This window comes from Euleptes europaea, chromosome 1 (assembly GCF_029931775.1).
Source record: "Euleptes europaea isolate rEulEur1 chromosome 1, rEulEur1.hap1, whole genome shotgun sequence".
Lineage (NCBI taxonomy): Eukaryota > Metazoa > Chordata > Lepidosauria > Squamata > Sphaerodactylidae > Euleptes > Euleptes europaea.
This window is the reverse complement of record NC_079312.1, coordinates 88,885,962-88,909,963: the sequence shown is the minus strand read 5'-3', so window position 1 is coordinate 88,909,963 and position 24,002 is coordinate 88,885,962. Positions and strand designations below refer to the sequence as shown.

General features: G+C 42.0%; 1 protein-coding gene across 1 annotated transcript in view; it reads right to left on the bottom strand.

Annotated features, from left to right (window-relative positions):
- Positions 1-20,019: 20,019 nt before the first annotated feature.
- Positions 20,020-24,002, bottom strand: part of ADAMTS2 (ADAM metallopeptidase with thrombospondin type 1 motif 2) — a 354,592-nt gene continuing 350,609 nt past the window's right edge. The window contains exon 22 of the mRNA XM_056861689.1: positions 20,020-20,494. Coding sequence (XP_056717667.1) covers positions 20,031-20,494 — 464 coding nt within the window. The 3' untranslated portion in view covers positions 20,020-20,030. The remainder of the gene's footprint in view (positions 20,495-24,002) is intronic.

Genomic DNA, 24,002 nt, shown 5'->3' with positions numbered 1-24,002 from the left:
TGTAAAGAAAATACATTATATAATTAGCCAGTGTGAACGGTGTAGATTTTGATGGAGCATTTTCTAAGCACCATAGCCTAATAAATGTATAATGCTTTCTGCTGAAGAAGTGGGCATGGCTGTATGTGAAAATCTCAAAAAGCACATTACTGTATATTTTAAAGGACGCTATACTTAACTCGTACCTTATTACAATCAACACTTTCCACAGGAGCAAAGATCCTAACTAAAATAACATTGGTCTCAGTTGTCAAGTTATATACATGTCCCATGGAACTAAATCATTTTTATTCTGAGCACATTATTGTAGACGATTTGTGAAATGTCAACTTGTAGGTACGCTATATGCAGAGGTGGTTATATTGTACATTGGTTTAGCTTTATGTTGGAAATAAATTATTATGGTTATCTATTTTTAATCAAGCATGAAAGAAGCTGCAGCTGGAACTTATAGTCAAAATGAAACTAAAAAAAAGAATCTATTTTACTGCATGTCTTACACACATAGTATTTTCAACTTATCTAAGGCAATAAGAGGTCATCTTCAAAATATTTGTTACACCTTCAAGAAATAAATGAATACTTGAAGATAATCAAAAGACAAACAGTAGTTTTGAAACTGTTCAGGACTCCCCAACGTGCAACATAGTACCCACTTTAATTTTTTTTAATTTAATTTAATATTTATTTAAAACCTTTATCAGCCTCCTTTCTACCTTGCAGAACTCAAGGCAGTTTACAATGTAAATAAAACAAAGATTATAAAAACACATAAAAGACCATTATTTAAAATCTCCAATTAAGACTGCCAATAAATAAATGCTGACAGAAAAGGGAGGAGGAAGGGATTTCATCTTTTTTGGAGAGCCAGCGTGGTGTAGTGGTTAAGAACGGTGGTTTGGAGCAGTGGACTCTAATCTGGAGAACCGGGTTTGATTCCCCACTTCGCTGCATGAAACCAGCTGGGTGACCTTGGGCTAGTCACAGTTCTCTCAGAAATCTCTCAGCCCCACCTACCTCACATGGTGTCTGTGGTGGGGAGGGGACGGGAAGGTGATTGTAAGCTGGTTTGTTTCTTCCTTAAGTGGTAGAGAAAGTCGGCATATAAAAACCAACTCTCCTCCCTCTCCTTCTCCTTCCCTCCCTCCTTAGTGCAGCTCACTGAACCTGGTGGCTGTTACGTTACATGAGTCCTATGATACTAGGAATAAGGTTTCCTGGAACTGGGAGGGACTGCTGAGGGGAAAGGAAGGAAGGGGCATAATTTTGCATGAGTGGGTTACTGGATCTATCCAGTGCATTAAAATACTCTGACAAATGCTAATTTCAATCCCTTCATTCTTTCCCCCTGGCTGGTATCCCAGCCTGCATTTTGGTAAGGGTGATACCGGGGAACAAGCCGGGATTGAAGCCATAATGTTTCTACAACATACAAAACCATGGTTTTAACTGAGGTTAGCAAATGAACTTAAAAGAGTGGTTTCAGTGGAGTGACCCACATTTGGATGATGATGCTATCATCTTGGAGATGAAGTGGGTGGCAACCAAAGTAGCGCCTTTTCAGTCATGGCATCCTAACCCTGGAATGCCTTTCCCCTGAATGGTTGTCTGGCTTGTTTCCATCTGGTATCAGGCAAAGCCTTATTTATTCTCCCAGGCTTTTAAGTAATGTGCCTCCCCCTGCCCCTCCCCAAACCCCTAAGAGTTCTGTATTTATTTGGTTGATCTTTTTTATCTCTAAATTATAACCGCTGGTACAATGTCTGATTTTTTTTAATGGTTTCTTGCTGTTCAAATATAAGCAATAAGAAATAATAAAGTCAATGTTTTAATTATCTACTGTTTTATGATTGGGGAGTGGTATGTTAAGTGTGATTATTATCATGTATTAATTGTTAATGATGTAGCTGCACTGCTATCCAGTTTGTAGTTGCTGGACAGGAGATGCTTTTTTTAAAATAAATAAGCAGGACACCTGGACTTCCTTCCTTTGGTTCTATGATGGACTCTCTCACCTACCGTAATCAGATAACTGAATCAGGTTTACCAGTGGTAGGGCTCAACTAGGTGATATATATGACAGAGGTTGGGTCAAAGATCCCCCTACCTAGTCATACACAACATTGGGAAACTAACAGTCCTAAGCACTACAAGGCCAGATTCAGCTCACGAGTACGACATGGAGGGAGGAGGAGCTTCAGCCTTCCTTCCTGTCCTATTTTCCCAAGATGAAACAGCTGCTGGGGAGGGAGGGCTATTTGCGCTGCTGTGGGACTCCACTTGTACTGACTGCAAGTATGTGGCATCCACAGTGGGGCAAACACGCCCCCCACGGCTGTTTCAGCTTGGGAAAATGGCACAGGAAGGAAGATTGAAGCCCTTCCCCCTGCACGGCATTTGCGAGCCGAATCCAGGCCTGCAGTACTTAGGAACTTTAGTTCCCTTACATGTGTAACGCAAGTTGGTTTGGTGGACAAGTTCTGATTCGTGTCACATGTATCATCTTGTTGAACACTTAGTTTTATCTCTTGGAACTGGAATGAGCTTTCTGGGCATATGAAAATGGGAGTGGGTGTTAAAAGATTATTCTGAATTAGAAAAGAGAATTCAGGGCCAAGAATCAGAGCAGGAATAGGCCACCACAGAATTATTTACACTATGAATGAAATCCATTTTAACACTTTAATAACAAATCCTTAGTAGTCTTGCCAAACTTCCCCTGAAATTCCCAAGATTCCTTGGGAAACCCATTGCTGATTCAAAGCAGCCTAAACTTGTAGTGCAGAAGGGAACACTCTTTTCTCACCCAGACTTAAGAAGATGTATGTTACAACCCACCACGCCCTTCTTTCATAAGCATCTACAGCTGAGCAAGATAATAGCACTTTTTCAACTCACAAGGCAAGGGAAGTAAGATGCTTACTTCCAATGGCCACTTTGGGCAAACTGGTACTGTTTAGGCACTTCGAAGAGAAGGTAATTTTTAAGAAACCACCAAAGTTCATGCCTTACGGGACACTGCACTTCAAATCTACCTTCTGTGGAAAGTTTCGTTTCCCATCACGAGGTGCACTGCAAAGTAGGTGAAAGGAGGTTCAATTTCAAAAGGCAGTAGCCAATATCTTGGGTAAAATGTGACAACCCTATTACTTCTTCATAGTCACTCTGCTACTATCAGAGAAGGCAACCCAATTAGATATGTGAAGGGTAAAAACAACAACAAACCTACTCTGTTCAAATGCAGCTGATTCAAATGCATTTTAATTGAGTTACCTGGACCCAGATGTAACCAGCCTCTTTCACCCCGGTCTTAAATAGATCACACAGCCTCACAAAGAACAGCTGGACTCCTGGCATGGAAGAGGTCTCAGAATCACTCTTCTATGCCCAGTAGATATGTTGTTGTTTGGCGTGACCTCCATGTAGTCTGCTTTTCCTGCCCTTCTGGCCACAAGAAGATGAAGCACTGAGGCATCAGTGGCCTTTCCTTGCCTGTTTACTTAGTATATTTTCCTTTCGAGGTCTAAGTTGTGCTCGTTGTTGTCTATCCTACACAACTTTCACTGCTGCTGACCACATTATCCCCTGGACCTGCCCTACTTTTTCCTTACCTGAGCGCGTGGCTTGATTGCTTTGAAACCTCCGGCGTCTCTCCTGCGCTGTCTGCTTGCCTTGATTTTAGCACTGAATCCAAACCAAGGCTGCACATCAGGGTAGCCGCTTCCAGTCAGCTGATTCAGCTGCTTTGGGGTTGTTGTTGCTAAATATAGACTCGAGTGTGCCGTTCCGTTTCTCAAGAACTCGAGCTTGATAAGTGCCTCAGGTTACTGGAAAGGCCGATCGCAGGGAATTGGGGAGACGGTCCTAAGATGACGACCCCCGAGGCACGTAAATCAATTTTCCTTTGGCGCAGTAAAAGCATTCAGTTATGTTTTCTGCCCTGAATTATTCAAAATGCTTAGTGCACTAGGAAGGGGGCACTGTATATGCTTTGTGTTTTGCATCCGTGGGAAGTGATTAGCAGCACATTAAATGAAATTCCAAGCTGTTCTCTGCTGCTGTGGGGGAAGTGGCATTTAAAAAAAAAAAAACCACACGTGGATTCTACAGCTCAGTTCAGTGTATCTTTACTCAATCTGGGCAGTATAGAACAGAGGCTTCCAAATGTGTTTTCCTTTTGTCCAGGAGGTTAAAAAATTCCTCCATGCTTTTGCACTATGATTATAGAATTTTAGTCAGGATTTGTGATGCAACATGGGATTCAATTTGTGCCATGGTTCAGCCCTAGCATCCGTCATAAGATGCATTGGTTCAAATGGGAAAAAAAGTAAATAAAGCATTACGAGGAGCAGAATGCTGCTATATGGCTTGCCTACTTTAATTATTGATCTCCTAAAAGCATTTCTGAATCTTAGTGTCACATACATATTTCAAAAGAACCTCGTCTGGATCTATCCCTCTAATATAGTATAAAAGAATCTTTTATTTACCTCTCCAGCTACTGTTTTTCTTCTTGTCTTTCTCCAGGTGGTTGTCAAAAATCAAAGACAGCCTTTTGAAGGATTCTCTGCCTTCTCTTTATATAGGGCCGCCTGAAGATTCTCTCATGTGAAGAATGTGTCACTATTTATACGTTGGTGGGAATTAATGATGGAGGAAGAGCAGTGAGCATGCCTGTGCAAACAAGCAGATAACTAGTTAACAGACCGGGAATGCTGTAGGGACCCTTTGACTTGTAACTTTCCTGAGATGTGCCTAAAAAGGCCAGTTTACTTGAACAAATGGCAAATGAGTAGAAGGACTCATTCTTTAAGACAACATATTACATCCTGCTCCCCACGCCCGCAATGTTCTTGCTATTTTCAGATGCTTCAGCCTTTCACAGGGCTGTGAATGCTGGGAAGGTCATTTAGCCATGCTACCTGCATCCATTCCCACAACCACAAAAGGAGGACTTCTGCTTGAAGAAACCTGTCGACAACCGAAATGTTGTTACTACAGAGGACCTTGGATCCTAATGATTGAGAAGAAGGTAATTGTTAAATGTTGCTTCTAGCAGCCAGGGTTTATTTCCTAGACACTGATTGATTCCCCCCACCCTGTATCGTAATGGATATTCCTAACCTGACTTGATATCATTATGTATGTAAGTACGGTCAAGTTGCAGCCAACTTATGGTGACCCCAGCAAGGGGTCAGAGCAAGTGAGAAGCAGAGGTGATTTACTGTTGCCTTCCTCTGCAGTTCCTTGGTGGTCTCCCATCCAAGTACTGACCCTGCTCAGCTTCTGAGATCTGACGAGATCGGGCTATACCAGGCAGCCTTCCCTCCCCTGATATCATTACATAGAGACTTTTCTGTACATGTGTGTCAAGAAACCTGTCTGAGCCAGGAAGTTCTCTGGAATGGGACCAGAAACTATTGGGGTTAAGTTTGCCAGGTCTCAGGGGTTGTCCCAGAGTTTCAAGGTTTTACCCTTCTTGCAAGGATTTATTATTATTTTATTTATTTTACAAGATTGTATAGCCTGCCCTTGTGCCCTCATCAGGGCAACCAAGGCAGCTAACAGATTAAAAACGTACATAATAAAATCACATATTAAAAACTATTAAAAACAACAAAATACACATCATTAAAACCAAAGCTAAAATACACATATAAAAACAATTAAAACATAAGGCAGGAAGGAGGGATCACTGAAGGAACACCAAACCAAACAAAAAAGTCTTCATCTGCTGGCAGAAAATCTCAAAAGAAGGGGACAGACAAGTCTCCCTGGGGAGAGAGTTCTGGAGTTTTGTTGCCACGAGTGAGAAGGCCCACTTCTGGGTTACAATCTACCTAATCTTAGAAGGCAGGAGTACCTGAAACAGAGCCTCAGAAGATGACTGCAGTGGTCAGATAGGTTCATAAGGGATTAGGATTCCAGGTTAGAAGCCAAGGGAGCTAGCTATATTCATAAGGCCTATCCTCAGCCTTCTCCATTCTAAAGTTTAAAACTCTTTTCCTAGCATAATTTTCTATCTTTCCCTTTCTGTGGAAAGGAGATAGGGGCAGGCAACAAGAAGGCATAATAAATATATTTTACATACAGAAAAAGGGAGTTACCATGCTCCAAAGGTAAGTAGCAATGGTTTGACTTCTGCTTATTTAAATCACTAGGAGATAAGAGGCTCTATGTTTCTTTTCCTTCAAGTGCCACATGTGAATTCTCTGCCTCAGGGCATGAGCCTCAAGGGATGTGGTGACTGTAAACTAGAGTCCAGTAACTCCCTGCTGTGGTCTGAAAATGACTCCTCCCCAGCTTCTCTCCTTGATTATCTTTTTAAAATAATACCTTGGATGTTAAAATATTTGATGCAATATTCTGAACATGAAGGGTTAGATCAGTGGTTTCCAAACTTTTTTGGGCCACCTCCCCCTTGGTTCTATAAACTCATCCCCAGTGCCCCTTACCCTACTCTTTAAAAAAGCATTATTCAAAATAATAGTTTGTATAACTCACTAAGGAAGATAATAATAAAATTCAAAACAATAACAATTAATTCCACATCTATTTGAAATCAAATTAAAACTTTTTTAGTTTAATTTATTCAACCAAAATTGATAAACTTGATCCAGTGATACCAGTTTTTCAAAGACTGGGAAAAAATCTGATATTTTCCACCAGATTTGCTAGCATGGTGACATAGCTTGATCTACTGTGAATAAGTGAACAACACAGTTGAAGGGGCCCACCTCCTGCACCCCCCTGCCACCCCTTGTCTCTTAGTGCCTCCTAGGCAATCCCACTGCCCCTCAGGGGGTGGTACCAGCCACTTTGGGGGACCACTGGGTTAGATTATGGTAGAAAGTTTGGGAATGTAAAATCACAGAAAATTTCAGATCCCGGGAGCGCAGTTTCAGTGATTTCTTTGAAACATGGCACATGTACACTTTGATGACTAAAGGCTGTGTCTTTGATTGCAGAAATGTGACCCCTAATTACATGACTCTTCCTGAGCTATAAGTAGACATGTTGCCAAGACAGCAATACTTTCACATTCCGCACAAATGCATGTCCGGGCATGTTGAGCTACCTAAGTCAATCAAGCATTTAGGAGGGAACAACAGGTCCGCAAGGTGTCTGAAGCTCTGACCCTTATTCCAAGCTTGGCTGATAGCTTAGAATGTAATGTTTCTTGAGGCAGCATTCTTCAGTCTGGAAAGAGCATTGTGGGGTTGTTAAACGTGCAGGAGGTCAGTCATGCTAACCTTAGCTGTTATTGTATACTTAAGTTATTTTTCTGAAAGCAAGTAATTTCATTCTTCAGATACTCATCTCCTACAGATATGTATAGTAGAGGGCTACTGTACACATGGTGTTTTCCTACGTGTTAGACATTACTTTGTGTAGGAAAATTATCTTGTATTAGCTAGCCTCGGAGGGAAGGTAGCATGGTATAGCCCAGGGGTGAGGAACATCAGGCCCAGGGGCCATTTAAGGCCCACAAAAATCATTTGGTCTGGCCCTTCGTGGGTCCTGGCAGATCTCTAGCTCAGTAAGATCTAAGACTGGCGATTCACCCCCTCCCGCGGACAGGAATAGCCTCTATTCAAGGTGGATGTGAGTTTGTTTTGCCAAGAAAAGGAACCTTTTTTCCCCCTTGCAGAAGAGTCGGTAGCTATGGAGCTGCTGGGACCGCCCAAGAAACTGTGTTAACCCTTTCCCACCCGGGCCATGGAGAAATATATTCCCTCTGTACTACAAGAGGGCTGGGGGCAGAAGTGGCGACAATAGAGGGGTTAAAGGGAGCAGGGTCAAAATGCGCGCGCGGGGGGGGGGGAGTTCTTAGCCAGTGTGTCCTCATTTCACCCCTGCAGGCGGAGGTAGCAGGAGCCGGCTGCAGAATCCAGCCCCGACCATGCGGAGCAGGAGCAACTCCAGCATGTGGCTGGACGGCTATGCCCGGCTGGTGCAACAGACCATCCTGTGCCACCAGGTGGGCGAGTGCGCCACCGGTTGGATGCTTGCCTGCTTGCCTGTGTTGGGGGGGTCATCTGGGGCAGCTGCCTGCTTGGGGCTTGGTCGGTTAATTTTTAAGTTGATAATTTTGTGTGGCCCGCGAATGATGTTATAAATATTCAAATGGCCCTTGGCGGGAAAAAGGTTCCCCATCCCTGGTATAGCCCAATCTCATCAGGAAGAACTCCAAGGAAGACACTGCAGAGGAAGGCCCCTTTTTGGAATTGCCATGAGTCAACTGCGACCTGACTTTACATACACAAATTAACTAGAACCATGACCAGCCCGAGGTTACCCAGCTGGCTTCACGTGAAGGAGTGGGGAATCAAACCTGGTACTCCAGATCAGAGTCCACTGCTCTTAACCACTACACCACGCTGGCTCTCACATAGTCCCATTGCATTGCTTATTAGATCTCTCGTGCTATTTGTTTTCATCGCAGCATGTGGCTTGCTGTTCCTTGACTTTTAAAACATTCTCTTTATTTTACATTTTTTGGTATTTAACAATTGTAGATTAAATGATGGGTAAACATGGACTTGCTCTATGTAAAAGTGAACCAGGCCCGTGAACACACTAGCCACTTACCTCGCAAGTTACACCCGTCCAGTACGCAAGTATCCCAAACGCCTTTAAATTCCTGTTCCCACCGCGCCTCCTTTCTCCTCTGCATTTGATAATCCCCAGACCGGCACGCTCCCACGCATGCCCAGTCGGCACTCCAAGCAAGGACGGCGATTGGTCAGCGTTACTAAGGGAGGCAGGGGGAGTGCGGGGATTGGCTGGCAGCAGGAAGTGGCCTGGCAGCAGGAAGTGGATTTAATGCTCATTGCATGTTCCCACTTTAAGGCTCTGGAGGTGGAAGACGTTTTATTTTTTTAATTCGATGAATAAGCGGATACGCTTAACGCGGAGGAATTGTGTTCTAGAGACGTCCTCAGAATCCTTCGGGTGAGATGAAGTGGGAACATGCAAGGAAAGCCCGCAGAAATCGGAGCTGCAAACGGTAAGTGCGGACATGGCCCATGATTTTAGTTCTCTTGATTTAATTCCCTCTTAATATATCATATTAACTGGTGGCAAAGTGGGTAGATGCTGCTTCCCAGTTGACCTGCCTTTTCCTAATTATATTTGCTTAACCCATTAGCCTCTTTTGACTTACAGGGGACAGGTATGCATCCAAGGCATGCATGAATGAGTCATGGGATGTTAACTAGATGGGAGAGGGTCCACTTTGCTAGCAGTTCCAGCACTGCTTCAGAGCCTTCTGCTAATAGCTGCAGTTGGAGGTGGGGGTTACTGCACTTGTATTCCCAGCAATGTATTAAGAGTTTGAAAACGTTATAAAAAATACTGTTTGCACTTTCTATGTATTCCCAGCGATGTATTAGGAGTTTGAAAACATTATAAAAAATACTGTTCGCACTTTGTTTGGCCCCTTTAGCTGTGAAGACGTCTTCCAACCATTTATAAGCTGTGGCTTATAACCATTTTAAAGCGATGTTTTTAACAACATTTTCAAACTCTTAATACATCGCTGGGAATACAAAGTGCGGTAACCCCCATAGAGTCACCAGAGATTCAGAATGCCAACATGAAGGAAAATAATATGAGCCTTTTCTTTTACGAAAGAAAAGAAACCCATTAGGGAAACAGGATGATGCTCTTATGTTTGGTAGTAGTAGCAAGATCAGACATCTGTATGAAAAGCTTTAATGGATGTCTAAATGAAGTAAACATATAAGGTGACAGAGGGAGAGGGAGAGATAAGAGTCTTGCACCTTGACTCCAAATTTCCATAGGATTTTTATTTAAGTTAAGCTTCTTGTGATAAACACAAATAAGACCATCTTCCATGTCTCCCACCATAGTGTTGCTTCTCCACTATTTCAGAAACATTTTCTCTCCCATGCTGGAGTTCATAGACTTCCCTCCCCTGCAAGGTCTCTCTACACGCTGTTCTTCTGTTGTTGCCTAGATAGGTTACTATGCTGAGAACAGGCCAGAGCCTGGAAAGAAGATGCTTCCCTCACTCTCCCCAAACTATCGGGGGCATTAATTTGTTAGAGAATGAGTATGGTAACCTGCATATTTCAAAATCAGCTTTAGTTTTGCAGTTAGTAGTGATCACGAATAACGTTTTCTTCATGTACAAGAGGTGACAGAGCAGCTCCCAGCTCTCTTTTACTCTATTTACAGTCTTTTGACACCACCTAGTGGCTGATGGATTGTAATGCTTCCAATTCCAACCCTCATTTAAGACGTGTATCCAGATTGTGACTTGCCAGGTGCTGGAAAAGTCAAACCAGGGTGTGGTGAATCACAAGGGTTTGCTTGAATCAGGCTAGATGTAATTGAACACACAGGCTCCACAGTCCTGCCCACAGGGGTTATATTTCAAGGCAGCAATTCTTTTGAGAGCTATTCTTTTTAACTCCCATGGTCTTCACTGTCTCTGTGAAGGATCGCAGCCTATGGGCTGGTTCATGTTACCTGTGTGTCGTTGGAGCCCCTTCTGTGTGTCATACCAATCTACAGATCTTTGTAGGAAGTGATCATAAAGGGCAGACACATGGTGGAGGTTATAGTTCTTGACTTTGCCCACAAAGGTCTTGTCAGATTTGACATAGACACTGTTTTGTGACTTTTTTCACTGTACTTGTTTTGGAATAAGCATACTGCAGTTCTGGAGTTTCTAATTTGTGACTGTTTTCAGTGTAATCTCCCCACCCACCCCCCGTTGCCACACAAGAGACTGTTTCCATCTTTCATTAGACTTCCCTCATTGGTTTATAATGCTATTGGGGAAAAAAACATTTTTCAGCAATATACATTTTGTATATGATCTTCTGCCCCTCAGGCAAAGAAACTGCACATGGATGAGCCCCCATTGGTCTCAGAAAAGCCCTTTTACCCCTCCCTCCCCCACTATGCTCATGGGCAGGCAGAGCAATGGGCAGGTAAAGGAATGGCCATCCTTCTTCTGCTTGGTTAAGTTCTGGAAGCAAGAGAACAGGAGGACTGGATAAAGGTGTGGAGAGTGCAAACAGATAGTCCATCCTGTAACAAATTGCTGCATTACTTGTCAGGCTGCCATGTACACAAAACAAGGGAGAGGGCAGTAGTTCTTGGCAGAACCCCATGCCTTCGCCTTCATACATGGTGACCTCACTTTTTTGTGGAGGCAGTAATAGGGTTCCCAGATCCCTCTTTGCCACCGGCAAGAGGTTTTTGGGGCAAAGCCTGAGGAGGGTGGGGTTTGGGAGGGGCAGGACTTCAATGCCATAGAGTCCAATTGCCAAAGTGGCCATTTTCTCCAGGTGAACTGATGTCTATTGGCTGGAAATCAGTTGTAGTTGTGGGAGATCTCCAGCTACTATCTGGAGCTACTAGGCAGGAATGTATTCTTTGATTGATGAAGGAGAAGTGGTGAAATTACAATATTACACTAATAAATGGGCTAAGTCCAGGACACCTTGAGATGGAACACTAACATCTTCCTGCTGGGTTATTTTCACGGCTGGCTTAATAATGAACAATAACAGGAGGCCCCAGGTGCTGCTATCGGGTCTTTCCCTTCCTCCCCTGCCCATTGAAGTATCAGATACCTATCTCAAGAGGCTATTCTGATACAGCAGTACAAACTTTGTATTTTAAAAATAGCCTTTTGTTTTCTTTAGCTTCAGCATTTTCCTAACAGTGTTAGTGGAACTGTGGTTTTAATTTATGGAACCAAGGCAATAAAGGAATAAACTTCATTTTAGCTTCATGTTTGATAATATGCTGCCCATGAAAGGACTTGCCATTAGTGGCTACTTCAGGGTACAATGTGAACATGTTAATGGGGTACAGGATTTTGTCTTCAGCTACAGTGTTTTCTGTTAATGTTTACTTTGTCTCCACTATCTAAATTTTTTAAAAAGACCTACTGCACTGAGCTGGGTAAATTAATAACATAACATTTATTCTGCAAGTAATTAACTCAAAGTCACTAGTAGGAAATGTTTCCAAATATTTCAGTATTTTCTGTTTTTTTACATTTACTAAATGAATTTGACTGGCATCTCTATCATCCTTGCCTTTGTTCCTGCATTTTGCTCTTCTAGGCAAGTGAGCTTCCTGCGGGCCCTACACTGATATTCCATTTGTTGGACTTATATAGTTGCCTGGCTTTAGCCGTAGCAGATCCTAGGGATGGGCCCTTTGCATCCTAGTCCACTTTGTTAAGCTTGCATCTCATTACATATTGTGTGGGAAAGAAAAGTTTTGGAGTCGGATTTTGTTCTTCTATTGTTTTACCAACTTGGGTTATTTAAAATCTGAATCGGTAGTTACATTCGGAAATGAATCCATTTGTAGACTTTTATGGGTAACTTCTCCAATGGGGCCAATAGTGATGAAATTCTCAGGGAGTATAATACTGCAGGGAAATGTGCAAATGTTTAGAGACCATTCTGCTTTAATGCATACATGCTTAGGCTGAGGGCCATCAATAGTTGTGCCTAAATAATTACTCCATTAAGTCCCTGCATCCCAGGACACATTAGTGTGTTATAATAGCACAGCTAATGTGCCATGTGAAACAAAGACTACCCTGAGCCGCATGTACACACACGGCAGGCTGTTAACAGGATCATTGCAGGGTTCACTGCTGTGTCCATACCTCTTTCCAGTGTTGGAATGGGTGGGTAATTCTGTAGGGTTGCTAACCTCCAGGTAATAGCTGGTGATCTCCTGCTATTACAACTAATCTCCAGCTGATAGAGATCAGTTCACCTGGAGAAAATGGCCACTTGGGCAATTGGACTCTGTGGCATTGAAGTTCTTCCCTTCCCCAAACCCTGCCCTTCTCAGGCTCCACCCCAAAAACCTCCCACCACTGGCGAAGAGGGACCTGGCAACCCTAGGCCAGGACCCTTGTGTATGCAGCAATTTATGGTCCTGTTATCTGTGTCAGAAATTGTTTGTGCTTGAGGCTCAGGCATAAATCACAGTCAAGGAGTAGATGGGCGTGGTATCTTTGCCCCCCAGATGGGCTGGGGGTGGATGTTCTAACATCTCAGTAAAGGACACTCAATAGAGTGGCACTCGCAGGTTACTGATGGCTGTGGAAGGGATTTGCACACACAGCATCCTCAGGGCCATCTTAACGCATGGGCCCGATGGGCACTTGCCCGGGGGCGCCACGAGCATAGGGGCCCTATGCTAATCTGTGTATGTTAAGTGACTTGCCATAAATAAATACTACTACACAATAGTCTAGACTATACTAAACTATAAAATAATATTTTAACACCAGTTTTGTTGAAGTGCCAATAAAATAAATATATGTTTAATATTATCGACCATTTACTTTTTATTCCTGTGAGCGGTTGTCGTAGAGGCCCCAGCACACTGGTTTGCCCAGGGGCCCATAATGCTGTTAAGACGGCCCTGAGCATCCTTTTTAAAGCAGCTTCCTCTCACTAGAATCCTTGGAGGCAGGATACTATTTCTGTTTATTATTGGAAGCTGTAAAATATAAAATTGTGACTTATTTCCTACACCGATATTTTTGTGTGTGTCTTCTGTCCCTCTCACCCACAGCTGTATCCATGTTATGGGCACTGTGATTTGAAAAGTCTGTCCTTTATATAAGTGAAAAGTCAGACACTGTTGCAAAAAAAAAACCATCCCAGACATCTGGACTTTAATAAATTATAAAATAAAAAGTTCTGATTTGTATATACATTTTAATATACAATTCATGGCTATTCATTGCAGCGGATGTTAAGGCATATGCATTGTATGTGAATGGCTGTGCCATACGAACACAGCTGTGCATTGCAGTGAGTAAATATAGTATTAATTGCATTACATAATAAAAAGAAATCACAAAAGCCCTTTGAGTACTGGGCAAAGCACCATTTAAAGACTCTTCAAATGAGGCACCCCAAGGGCCTGTTCACACAACCACAGGGCAGAAGGAAGCTGCTGAAAAATCCTGCACCCGCTGTCTTTTGCCCATGGCCAGTTGGTTGTGCAAACTTACTATAGTGTATAGGATCCAGCTTCTATCTTCTGTAGGGCCTCGCACAGTGTGGTAAGGGCATTCATTACTGGCTGGCCACAGGCAAGGATCCAGTACGTGCAAGATTTTCATGTAGCCATCATGTTCTGGGTGGTTGTGTTGAGAGGCTCTAAACTGGTGACTAGTACAGCTATTGAATGGAAATCCTTTAAACCTGATAAACAAAGTTGTCTAATAAAACAAAAGAAAAATCCTAGTATATGAATTGCTAGAGTTGTGGTCTTAGTGGATAAAATGAAATGCAGATGGAGCAAAGATCTTTTTTTCCAGGTTGCCACAAAGAGAAAATAAGCGGTACAGTGATAATGCAGGTATCATGGACTATGTTCAAGACTGCTGAATGTAGGATTCCAACTGACCCAAAAAACATCCTGTCCTTCTCTGGTGGCTTAAAGCACAGTATATCTTTGGAAGATTGGCTGGTTGATTGACTTCTGATTTGGGGCATAATTTCAGTTCTCTGCTTTTTACTGCTGGTTTTATAGTTTGCATATTGTGTGTGCCTCTTATACAATCTTATACATCATTTATATGGTATTTACATATACCATATACGTCACTTATACATAAAACATACATGTAAGATATAATGCTGATTTACTATCACACAAAGAACAATGAAATTATTTTGGAGAGGGAAATTCAGATTGAAGAAACGGAACATGGTGGAAAATCAAGGGTCATAGATTCAGTTTGCAGAAGAGAAGTGAAATTGTAACTGTGGGTGTTCCAGTCAAAGTGGTAGAGATGAGAAACTCAGAAATGTTCCAGGCTTCAGAAATGATTCACTGAAGCTTTTCACAGCATAGAGGTGAGCACTGTAGCCCTGCTAACATTTGTAGATCAAACTATTGCTAGAGACACAGAAATGGGCTCATTAAAAAAAATGGGCAACACTAGTTGAACAATACTGTTGTGCAAATGTTTTCAGGATCAAAACGCTGATGTTTAAAATTAGCTTCCCTTGGTAGTGTGTGGACCATGTGCCATTTGGGGACTGACAAGAATCAGTCCGCATCTCCCGAACTATTGCAGTAGTGAAAACGAAAGCTATGGGAGCAAATGTGTTTCATTTGTACCACAAGCATAGCTGTGCTCTACATGAAACTGTAATATTAAACAGGCAAGCCACCAAATGTAGCTATGTATAGAAGGCATTGCATGATTTAAAAAAAAGCATGTTGCTTCACAGCACAGTAAGCAACCACTTATTAAAGCACCACAGAACAAGTAAAATCCCAGTTCTTCTGACACAAGAGAAATGAAGAAATTGTTTCAGCCAGGCAGCAGACAGTTGATTCTCTCCCAACCACCTGTTCCCCCCCTAATTAGGGTTTATCTGCATTTCTTGTCTGCTTAGATATATGAATTGCAAAGAAGTTATCCCATGTTTAAATTGTCTACATTCTGGCTCCTGGCAGAAAAAAAAGTAGTCACGCTTTGTAAAATAAAAAATTGATGTAGTTTTCTACCTGCACAAAAGAAATATGGCAAATGGAAGGGGTGAGAGAGTTAGAGATGAGGATGAAAAAGAGCAGTGCGTACCCCCAGAAGACACAATAAACTGTCATCTGTTACTGTATCTCCTGGAACTCTTGCCAATTAAAGGGTAAGTACATTTCTAGGCCATTAGCTGTGTAAATGTCAATGTCGAGCAGAACGCTACTGCTGTTGCTGATAGCTGTCATCTTCTCCCACCAGCCCCCCCCCCATCAATCCCCCTGTCCCTTTGCAAGCGGGGCAGCAGTAAAGAATGCAACAACTGCAGCTTTTCCTAGCCACACATGCTCTGATGGGAAAAGTTGGTCCTGTTTCAGTCTCGTCAGCCCTGGAGCAATTTATGGGCGTAGGAGCCCTGCAGAAAAGATACACAAAGAAAAGGCAGCCAGCCGAGTGCCGCTGCATCATGAGGTACCATGGCAAAAAATTATACTCCTGGTATACCAGTCCCACTACTGGAAGCAGAATGTAGTCAAGAAAAGTCAGAAATTGAACAGAAAATGACTTTCAGGACCTTTTTCACTAATTTTGAATCTTAATCAACCTTGTACAAAGTGCATGCAGCTAACGGGAGCCCAACATTTGTGCTTTTTCGTATGTCAAAGAAATGATTTCATGCAAGAAAAATATGGCAGCCATAAATGTTTAAAATGTGACTTTATATTTGACTTGGTATTTCCAATGTAGTTAATTAGATGGCTGTGTTTCTTCAGATTTCAGATTAGACTCTGTATTTGCAGTAAATGGAAGGAGAGCCAATGTAGTGTGGCATAGTGGTTTAGAACGTCAGACATGGACTGGGTGACCCAGATTTGAATCCCTATCCAGTTGTGAAGCTCACAGGGGTCTGTGGGTGAATTATTCTCCATCAACCTAACCTACCACACAGGATTATTGTGAGGATAAAATGGAAGGAGAACTGTGTATACAGTCTTTAGCTCTGTGGAGGAAGAATGATACATATGTAGCAATCCATATGCTTTTTATAGCAGACTTATATAGGAAAGCAAAAAGCCTTCCAAGATTAATCAGGACAGACATCAGAGGGTAACAGCAGGCCCCTCCCACAACATACTGTCATTTTCTAAACTGAGATGGTCATGTAAGAATGTATGGGAGAGGCACAGTAGACCAAATGAGATATGAAATTCACATTGTTTTGCTGAGAAGAAATGAATCTTACAATGTCATATTGGCTCTGCAGCTTCAAGAAGTTTACTGTGTATATGATATGTTCTGATATGACATTATTGTACAGCTTACCTAAAATTTAACTATTCTGATTCTTCCCATCCAGCCATGGAAATCCACATGCAGAAGTAAACCTACACACAAGCAGCTGATGGGGGTGCAGATATGTATCTGCAGGCTCATCTAAATTGTGATACTCAGTTGAGCACCATCTATACAGATAGGTGCATCAAATGCATATTGGGATGTGTGCATCCACATCCAGCAGCAGTAGCTGTTACACATTAAACTGTTCAGGGCCAATTCTTGTTAAAAGGGAAAGTGAAAAAGCCAAAGCAGGAATGTATTGCTGAATTGTGATGCTAATCCTATACTGTATGCCATGATTACTCCAGCATACCAGCCTCTATAGCCAATGTATATATATATTTAAAGATAACATGGTGCCTATCTGAAGTCCCCCACTTGGATCTAGCTGAACTGGAAGGAAATAATATTATCCATTGGGAGACCAGGAAGTCAGCTGTTGAACCCGGATGAAAAAGTAGCATTATGTGCAACAAACTGAATTGCTTCAGTGAACCACCACTGAAGCTTTTTGGCCTGATCTTGGTAACAGCCCAGCCTTCTGTAAGGCAAGATCAGTCTCAACAACCTTGTACTCACTGCAGATCATTCATTTCTGATGAGAAAAGGCAACATAGATTTAAGAAAAAATAAACAAAAACCAGAAACTAGCTTTTCGGTCCATGCGATCCCTGAACCATTAGCAATCCCTTTATCCAAAAACTGTGACTTTCTCCTTTTCCCTATGCATCTAGTTAAAGCAACAGGCATTGCTAAGGATCATTTGGATTCAGAATTGTTTTCATATAGCTGGCTCAAGCTTCAATTTTGTTAACTGAAGATGGATGGCCTGAAATGTTATGCAAATGTTTGAAAGCCAGAAAGCATAAAGGGCTGATCAAAAAGTTGGAATCACAAACATGCATACTAGGAAGACCCACTGAAATTAATAGTGAGAAAAGCATGCTTAAGGCCGAACAAAATAAACAACGACAAACTGTGATGAAGCTTACATCTGTGCAAGAAAGTGCTGTGCAAGAAAGTGCTGTGAGGTGAAACCAGTACTCAAAGGGCTGTCAGGCTCTACCCTGCTAAGATCTAAGCAGATCCAGTACTGTGTATTCATATACCTCTATAGATGTATACACAATGACAGGCATTTGTTTCTGCTACAGTAGAGCTGTTCTAATAAACTGTTGATAATGCTAGTCGTCCATCACCACAATGATGTAACATTGCACCATAGGAAATGTACTAAAGTAGCATTTCCACAAAAGCACCAACTGAAACAAACCAGAAACCCAGACATTTAAATTAATAAGAATGTGTTTTAAAGGGTTTGGGGAAATGATTTAAAATGTTAAACACGGGTAAACACATTGCAAGCATTTAAGACTAGAGAATGTTTGTGTTTCAAAGTAAAATTCAGATGACATTTGGAATGATTTGGCCAATCTAGGTTTGAGCCTGAGACTTAGCATAGTCATGATTATTTCAAATGTTTTGTTAGAATGCTTTCACCTTATGGGATTAGGCAGATACTACTGGAATAAATAGGAAGCGCTATTTCAGAGGGAAGTACTTAGGATTCCCATATGCTCCATGATGGCGGGCAATTGCCTGCCAATTAACTGGGCTGCCCACCGCCACTCAGCTGGCTGGAGGGCAGAAGCAGGCCAGCTGAAAGGGGGGCAGTGATGCATGTGGCACAATGCCATCACTTCTGGGTTTATCTCAGAAGTGCCAGCATCCCCCCCAAAAAAACTCTATGGTCTCCATAGAGTTTTGGGAGGAATGTGCTAGAGCATCCTGCACAATGCCAGCACTTCTGGGGTAAACCCAGAAATGACACCATCACTCTGCGCATGCACTGTGTGTCTGGATCACTGCCCCCAGCTCTGCCCCCGGTGGCGTGAAAGGACCTGGCAACCCTAGAAGTACTAAATTTTAGTATTTGGCTAGTTTAAGTCAATAGCACCTAACGGATGAAGGAATGTTAAGGTTGTGTTGGTCCCTAAGTGTCAGAATAAGAAAGCAGATACAGTGAGTGATACCTTTCACTGGAGCAACCTCCAGGGCTGGTGCCGGTTTGTAAACATTTCCTTCTGCAAGAGATGATAATATTAAAGGGTAACATAACCACTTACCTACTTTATTTTTGAAGTGGTTAGCATGAGGAACGTGTTTAAACTTGATTCCTGAAACGGTCTACATTGGATTCTTGATCTTGCAGTGATATTCTTTGTTGCCACCTGAGTATGGGATTAGCACCACTGAACACAATGGAATAGAGAGACCTGATTGGCATACTGGATCCATGCACATTCTTTCTAAAGTAAGGAAATAAGCAGACATAATGCTGATCGGATCCTTCTGTTTTTTTAAAGGCCAGTGGCAGTGTGAGATAAGGGATTTTCATTCTTCCATGCCCACATAGTTTTGCTGATCAAACCCCCGCCCTCTGTACAGTTATTAGTCCTGGGAAGATAAAATGACAGGCAAATACTTGGCACTGTCTTTTTTCCCATTTCAGGGATAGTGATGGCATAGGGTGGTGGCAGTTTTGATTGGTGAAATCATGCAGTGGTCCCCCCACCCCACTCTAATCTCAGTCTGAATTGGGGCCACAACAAACGCTATTGGCCTTTTAAAAACACCAGGAGGATCTGATCATCTGACAAGCCCTCTGATCCACAGAAATTAACTAAACATTTTCAGATAAGGATGGGGAAAAAATACTTTCCCAAAGGTGAGGTTTTATAGGTTGCAGCAGATGCTTCCAAACATCATTGAGGATTTTGGATCAATCAATTAGCATCTCTGATTGTATCTCAGTAACATTCCATTGGATTCTAGCACACATCAGAGCCTGTAAAAACTGAGAACCCCACAGACCACCGCTAGATAGCCCTGTTCCGGTGGGTGCAGTGAAACACATGAAGATATTGCACTAGTTTTTGTGGCAACCTCTAACCCTAGCCTTTATTATAACATTTATATTAACCTTAATTAAATAACCTTAAATTTCTATTTGTTGCAGGCTATAGCATTTGGCCTGTCTGCCATAGCACCACTATTATTATCTAGTCTCTTTGATGACATGGGCATTACTGTGGTGTTGGTAACATCTCTATAAGAGAGAAATATATATATGTGTGTGTGTGTGTGTGTGTGTGTGTGTGTGTGTTATATTTCCATTTTAATGTAATTTCCTGAGCAGCTCTCTTTTCCTTTTCTCAGCAATCAGCTCCTGAATTCTCTGGTTCTTTGTCCTTTCATAAGGTGGCCTCCTTCTCAGGATGATGTTGTGCTGTGGCACTTCATTTTCCAGTCCATGGATTTTATACGGAACGTCCACTGCATTAACTTCTGGCTGATCTTCAGTAGCATTGGATCTGGTGATGTTTATCTTGGAAACAACTGATGGACCTGAAGAAGGGTGTGGGATGTGACCTTCAACACGTGTCATATGTGTTGGAGTGAAGTTTTCTTCAATATCATTAATCTTACTATGATTGGTTTCTGTTGTATTATCATTTCCTGTTTTGTTACTATATATATTACAAGACTTGCAACACAGTTTATTGTAACCAGGTATTGCACAGTATCGGGAGAGAACTTCCATGCGACAAAACATTGACTTGTCTCCTTGGCAACGTTCTTCTGGAAGAAAAAAAAAACAAAATAATGTGTATGCTGTAAATGAGAGACAGAATTAAGTGCACTTTGATTTAGAAGCTCTTACAACAACAGGCTTAATACAGGTAGACTGAAGCTCTCTCAAATTCTTGCTGGTCAAAAACTACAATTGAAATATTATATATTGTCCAATTTTTTATAAGATAGACATGGTAAGGATTAAAATACTCAACTGTATTCCCAAATGTCATGGATTCAAGGTCTTCTTAGCTTCAAACAGACATCTCATGGCTACCTTGTAGAAGGCAATTTGACTCCAAGTGATCCTTAAAGCATGTGAGAACAATTCATCACATGAATTGTCCTGATGGCTTGGAGAATTTTCATATAAACATGACACACTCCTATCAATAGTGACCTTAAATGTGGAAACGTCAGGGAGCCCACATGGTTTATGTCATGCCTTTTGCACATTACAGCAATGTGTGGCCTGGCAATGTATAGAAGTATTTCCAGTATCTTTTCACATGGAAGCCATATTATCAAAATGCTGGCCTTACACTAGCACTGATTATACTCTAACTAGGGCCTGAAATGGAGGTTAATTTTAATCTATTGTCAAAGAAGAGCTTAATTTCTGAAGCAGAAAAAATGCTGTATGAAAAATTCTACTGTGACTATGATCATAATTATAATAAAAATATTTGTTATAGTAAGCAAACCTAATGTGTTCTTTTATACACACCTTTGGGCTGATGCACTAAGTGTTATGAACTTCAGGAGGTTACGAACGTTATCAGGTATGAAGGATCTTATAGTGAGAAATTAGCCCATTGTATCACCTTTAGGCTTAATTTCTTCTGTAAAAAATATATGCATATTCTCTATTGCTCCTTGCTTTGTCCTCTAAAAAGCATAGCTGTCACTTCCAGTCACAGGAAATTATTAAATGCAAACAGCAAAGCAATTTTATAACTTGTGAATCTCAATCTGTGAGAGGTGAAATACTGTAGAGTCATATCCACACTTCAAAAAACCATTCAAACTCTTATTTGAATGCATCAAAGGAAACCCTGCCTGAATAAAGCTTTATGCAGTTCAGATAAAGCTGGTTGTGTTTTCCATTGTCATCAGGGCATTGAAGTTTTAATCCATAGAAACTGACTTGGTACGATATTGGCCATAATCTGAATGAGTAAATTGGAATCAAATACTTATGTAGCTTAAGTAACTGAAAGAATGCAATGCGATGAAAGCATTATAGTGATTTACAGTCCTCGGGGCAGGGGAGAGACCGAGGGCCAAGGGAAACAAACAAAGCAGACAACATGACTGGAGAAAAGAACAGGCTGCAGATTTTACTGAATACAACCACAAGAGCATTGGTGAGGCACAGGCAGGGATCCAGCATCGGGCGACCCGCCTGACAGTGGATGGCACCAGCCATCCACCTGGACCGTTTGCTGGGGGAGAAATGTGGGATGGCAAGCACTGGAATCCCACATGGGATTCCCTGCATGGTTCCCTTGCCACTTGGTGGTGTAAGACAGACAACAACCTCTGAGCTTGGCATATCACCAAATGGTGCCATCCTCAAGACCCCTTATGGGGGTCCCCCAGATTGGGGAGGCAGGCATGCAGGCTCAGCTCCCCCCTCCCCAATGGATCCAGGCTGAGGCTGGAGCCAACTGAGTGGGACACCAGCAGCAGAGCTGGCAATACAGGAAAGGGGTGAACTGCCGTGAAAACTCTTGACTTCCAGGTTCTCTTTCCCTTTGCTCGCTCCCTGCCTGGTGGGCTTTTACGCATTCTCAGTTTTCTCCTGTCTAACTTCCTGTTTCTTGAGGGGGGGTCAGTTCTGCACTCGTTTTGTTCCATCTAGTGGTCAATTCAATATTTTGTCAAGTGCAAACAGCTGCTGATTTAAACTGCAGGGAGAAATGCTTCTTTTAAAACGGTGTGATGTCGAATCGACCATCAGAGGGAGCAAAACGCATGCAGAACTGAATCCCCCCCCCCCAAGAAACAGGAACTTATATGCAAGGACACTGAGAATCCATAAAAGCCCGCTCTCAAGTAAGTCTGTGGCCATTGCAAAGCACTGTAGAAAATGTACATTTAAAATTCACATAAAGCAAAAGAAAGCACAAAAGTGGGATGGAAGAGCTTTGATTCTGAAACTGCTAGAGCTATTTTTTTTTTTTTTTGCATGATAATTCTCTCTTTTGGAGGCAGTCTGAACTGTGATTGCCCAAGAAGGACAATTGTGTCTTCTTGCTTAGTTCTTTCCAATAAAAGGTAATGCCACAACAAAATAAAAGCATTCGTTATGGAGGAGGGTGGGTTATGTGAATGCACAGATGACCACTCAAAGAACATCAATAACAGGTAAACAACCTGTTTTCATTCTTCATGGTCTCTGTACATCACACAAGTGGAAAAAGACTAAAAAGCTGACCTAACAGGGAGTATACAAGTGCACTTAAGAAAAGAGCACATTGAGCCCTGCCGTGTCAAAGGCTACACCAGCTCTGGCTATATCATCTAGGCTTCATGAAGATGGAAGGAACGCTTGGCCCAGATGGGTGTTCTGTTCTGCACAAATCCAAGAAGACTCTACTAAAGGCCACAGATTTGGTAACTACTTGAGTGTAATGAATTCCCTATTTTATTAAATTTATACCCCACCCTCCCTGGTACTACCGGGCTCAGGGAAGCTGACCTTATTGACCTGCTAACAGCAGAGCACGACGGTAGCTGTGATCTAGTGACTGAGTTGCTGTTTTATTCTGTTAAATCAGTAAAAGAAGCTTATTTCTTCGATAGGAAAGTATTACATATATTTCAATTTCCCCCAAGAATTCTGTTTTACTCTAAAAAAATGCTTGTTTGTTTTTACTGTGGCATCAACACTTCTGGAAATTTTACATCTCTACTCAGGTCACAGATAGCCAGAAGTTTGAATGCCCAGCTGAAAGTACCCTGATGGTATAGATAGTTATTGGAAAGGCTCTTCAAAATGGTTCCACCATGTGTTGAACAAATATGAAACAGCCCCTGCACCAGTGGTCATGAGGAACAGATAGCCATTAGATGGACTTTGAGAGATGAGTGTCCTAAACCTAGAGAGCAAAGATGGACAAGGTACTCTAAGATGTAAGCCACTGAACATGTAGACGGATCCCATTCCTGGACTGAAGCAACGGCAGGTGAAGAAGGAAGCATACAACTAAGTGGAAGCATACAACTTCTCTCCCTTGGGCATGAGTGGTCAAGACAGTGCCTGCAAAAGAAGAGGATTTTCATATCTAAAAGGTAGCTAGCTCCTGAAATTTCCACATTGAAGACTTGTGCAGGGAGCAAGCTTATCAGAATGATGCACAGATACCATGAAGAAACCAAATGCACACCAAAAATTCATGGAAAGCAAAAGAAGGTATAAAAGAGGGGGTGGACATATTTTTATTTAGGTGAGGTATGAATAATCTAAGGATATTTTTGTATGTTGCATACTCCAGATATATATGCAAAC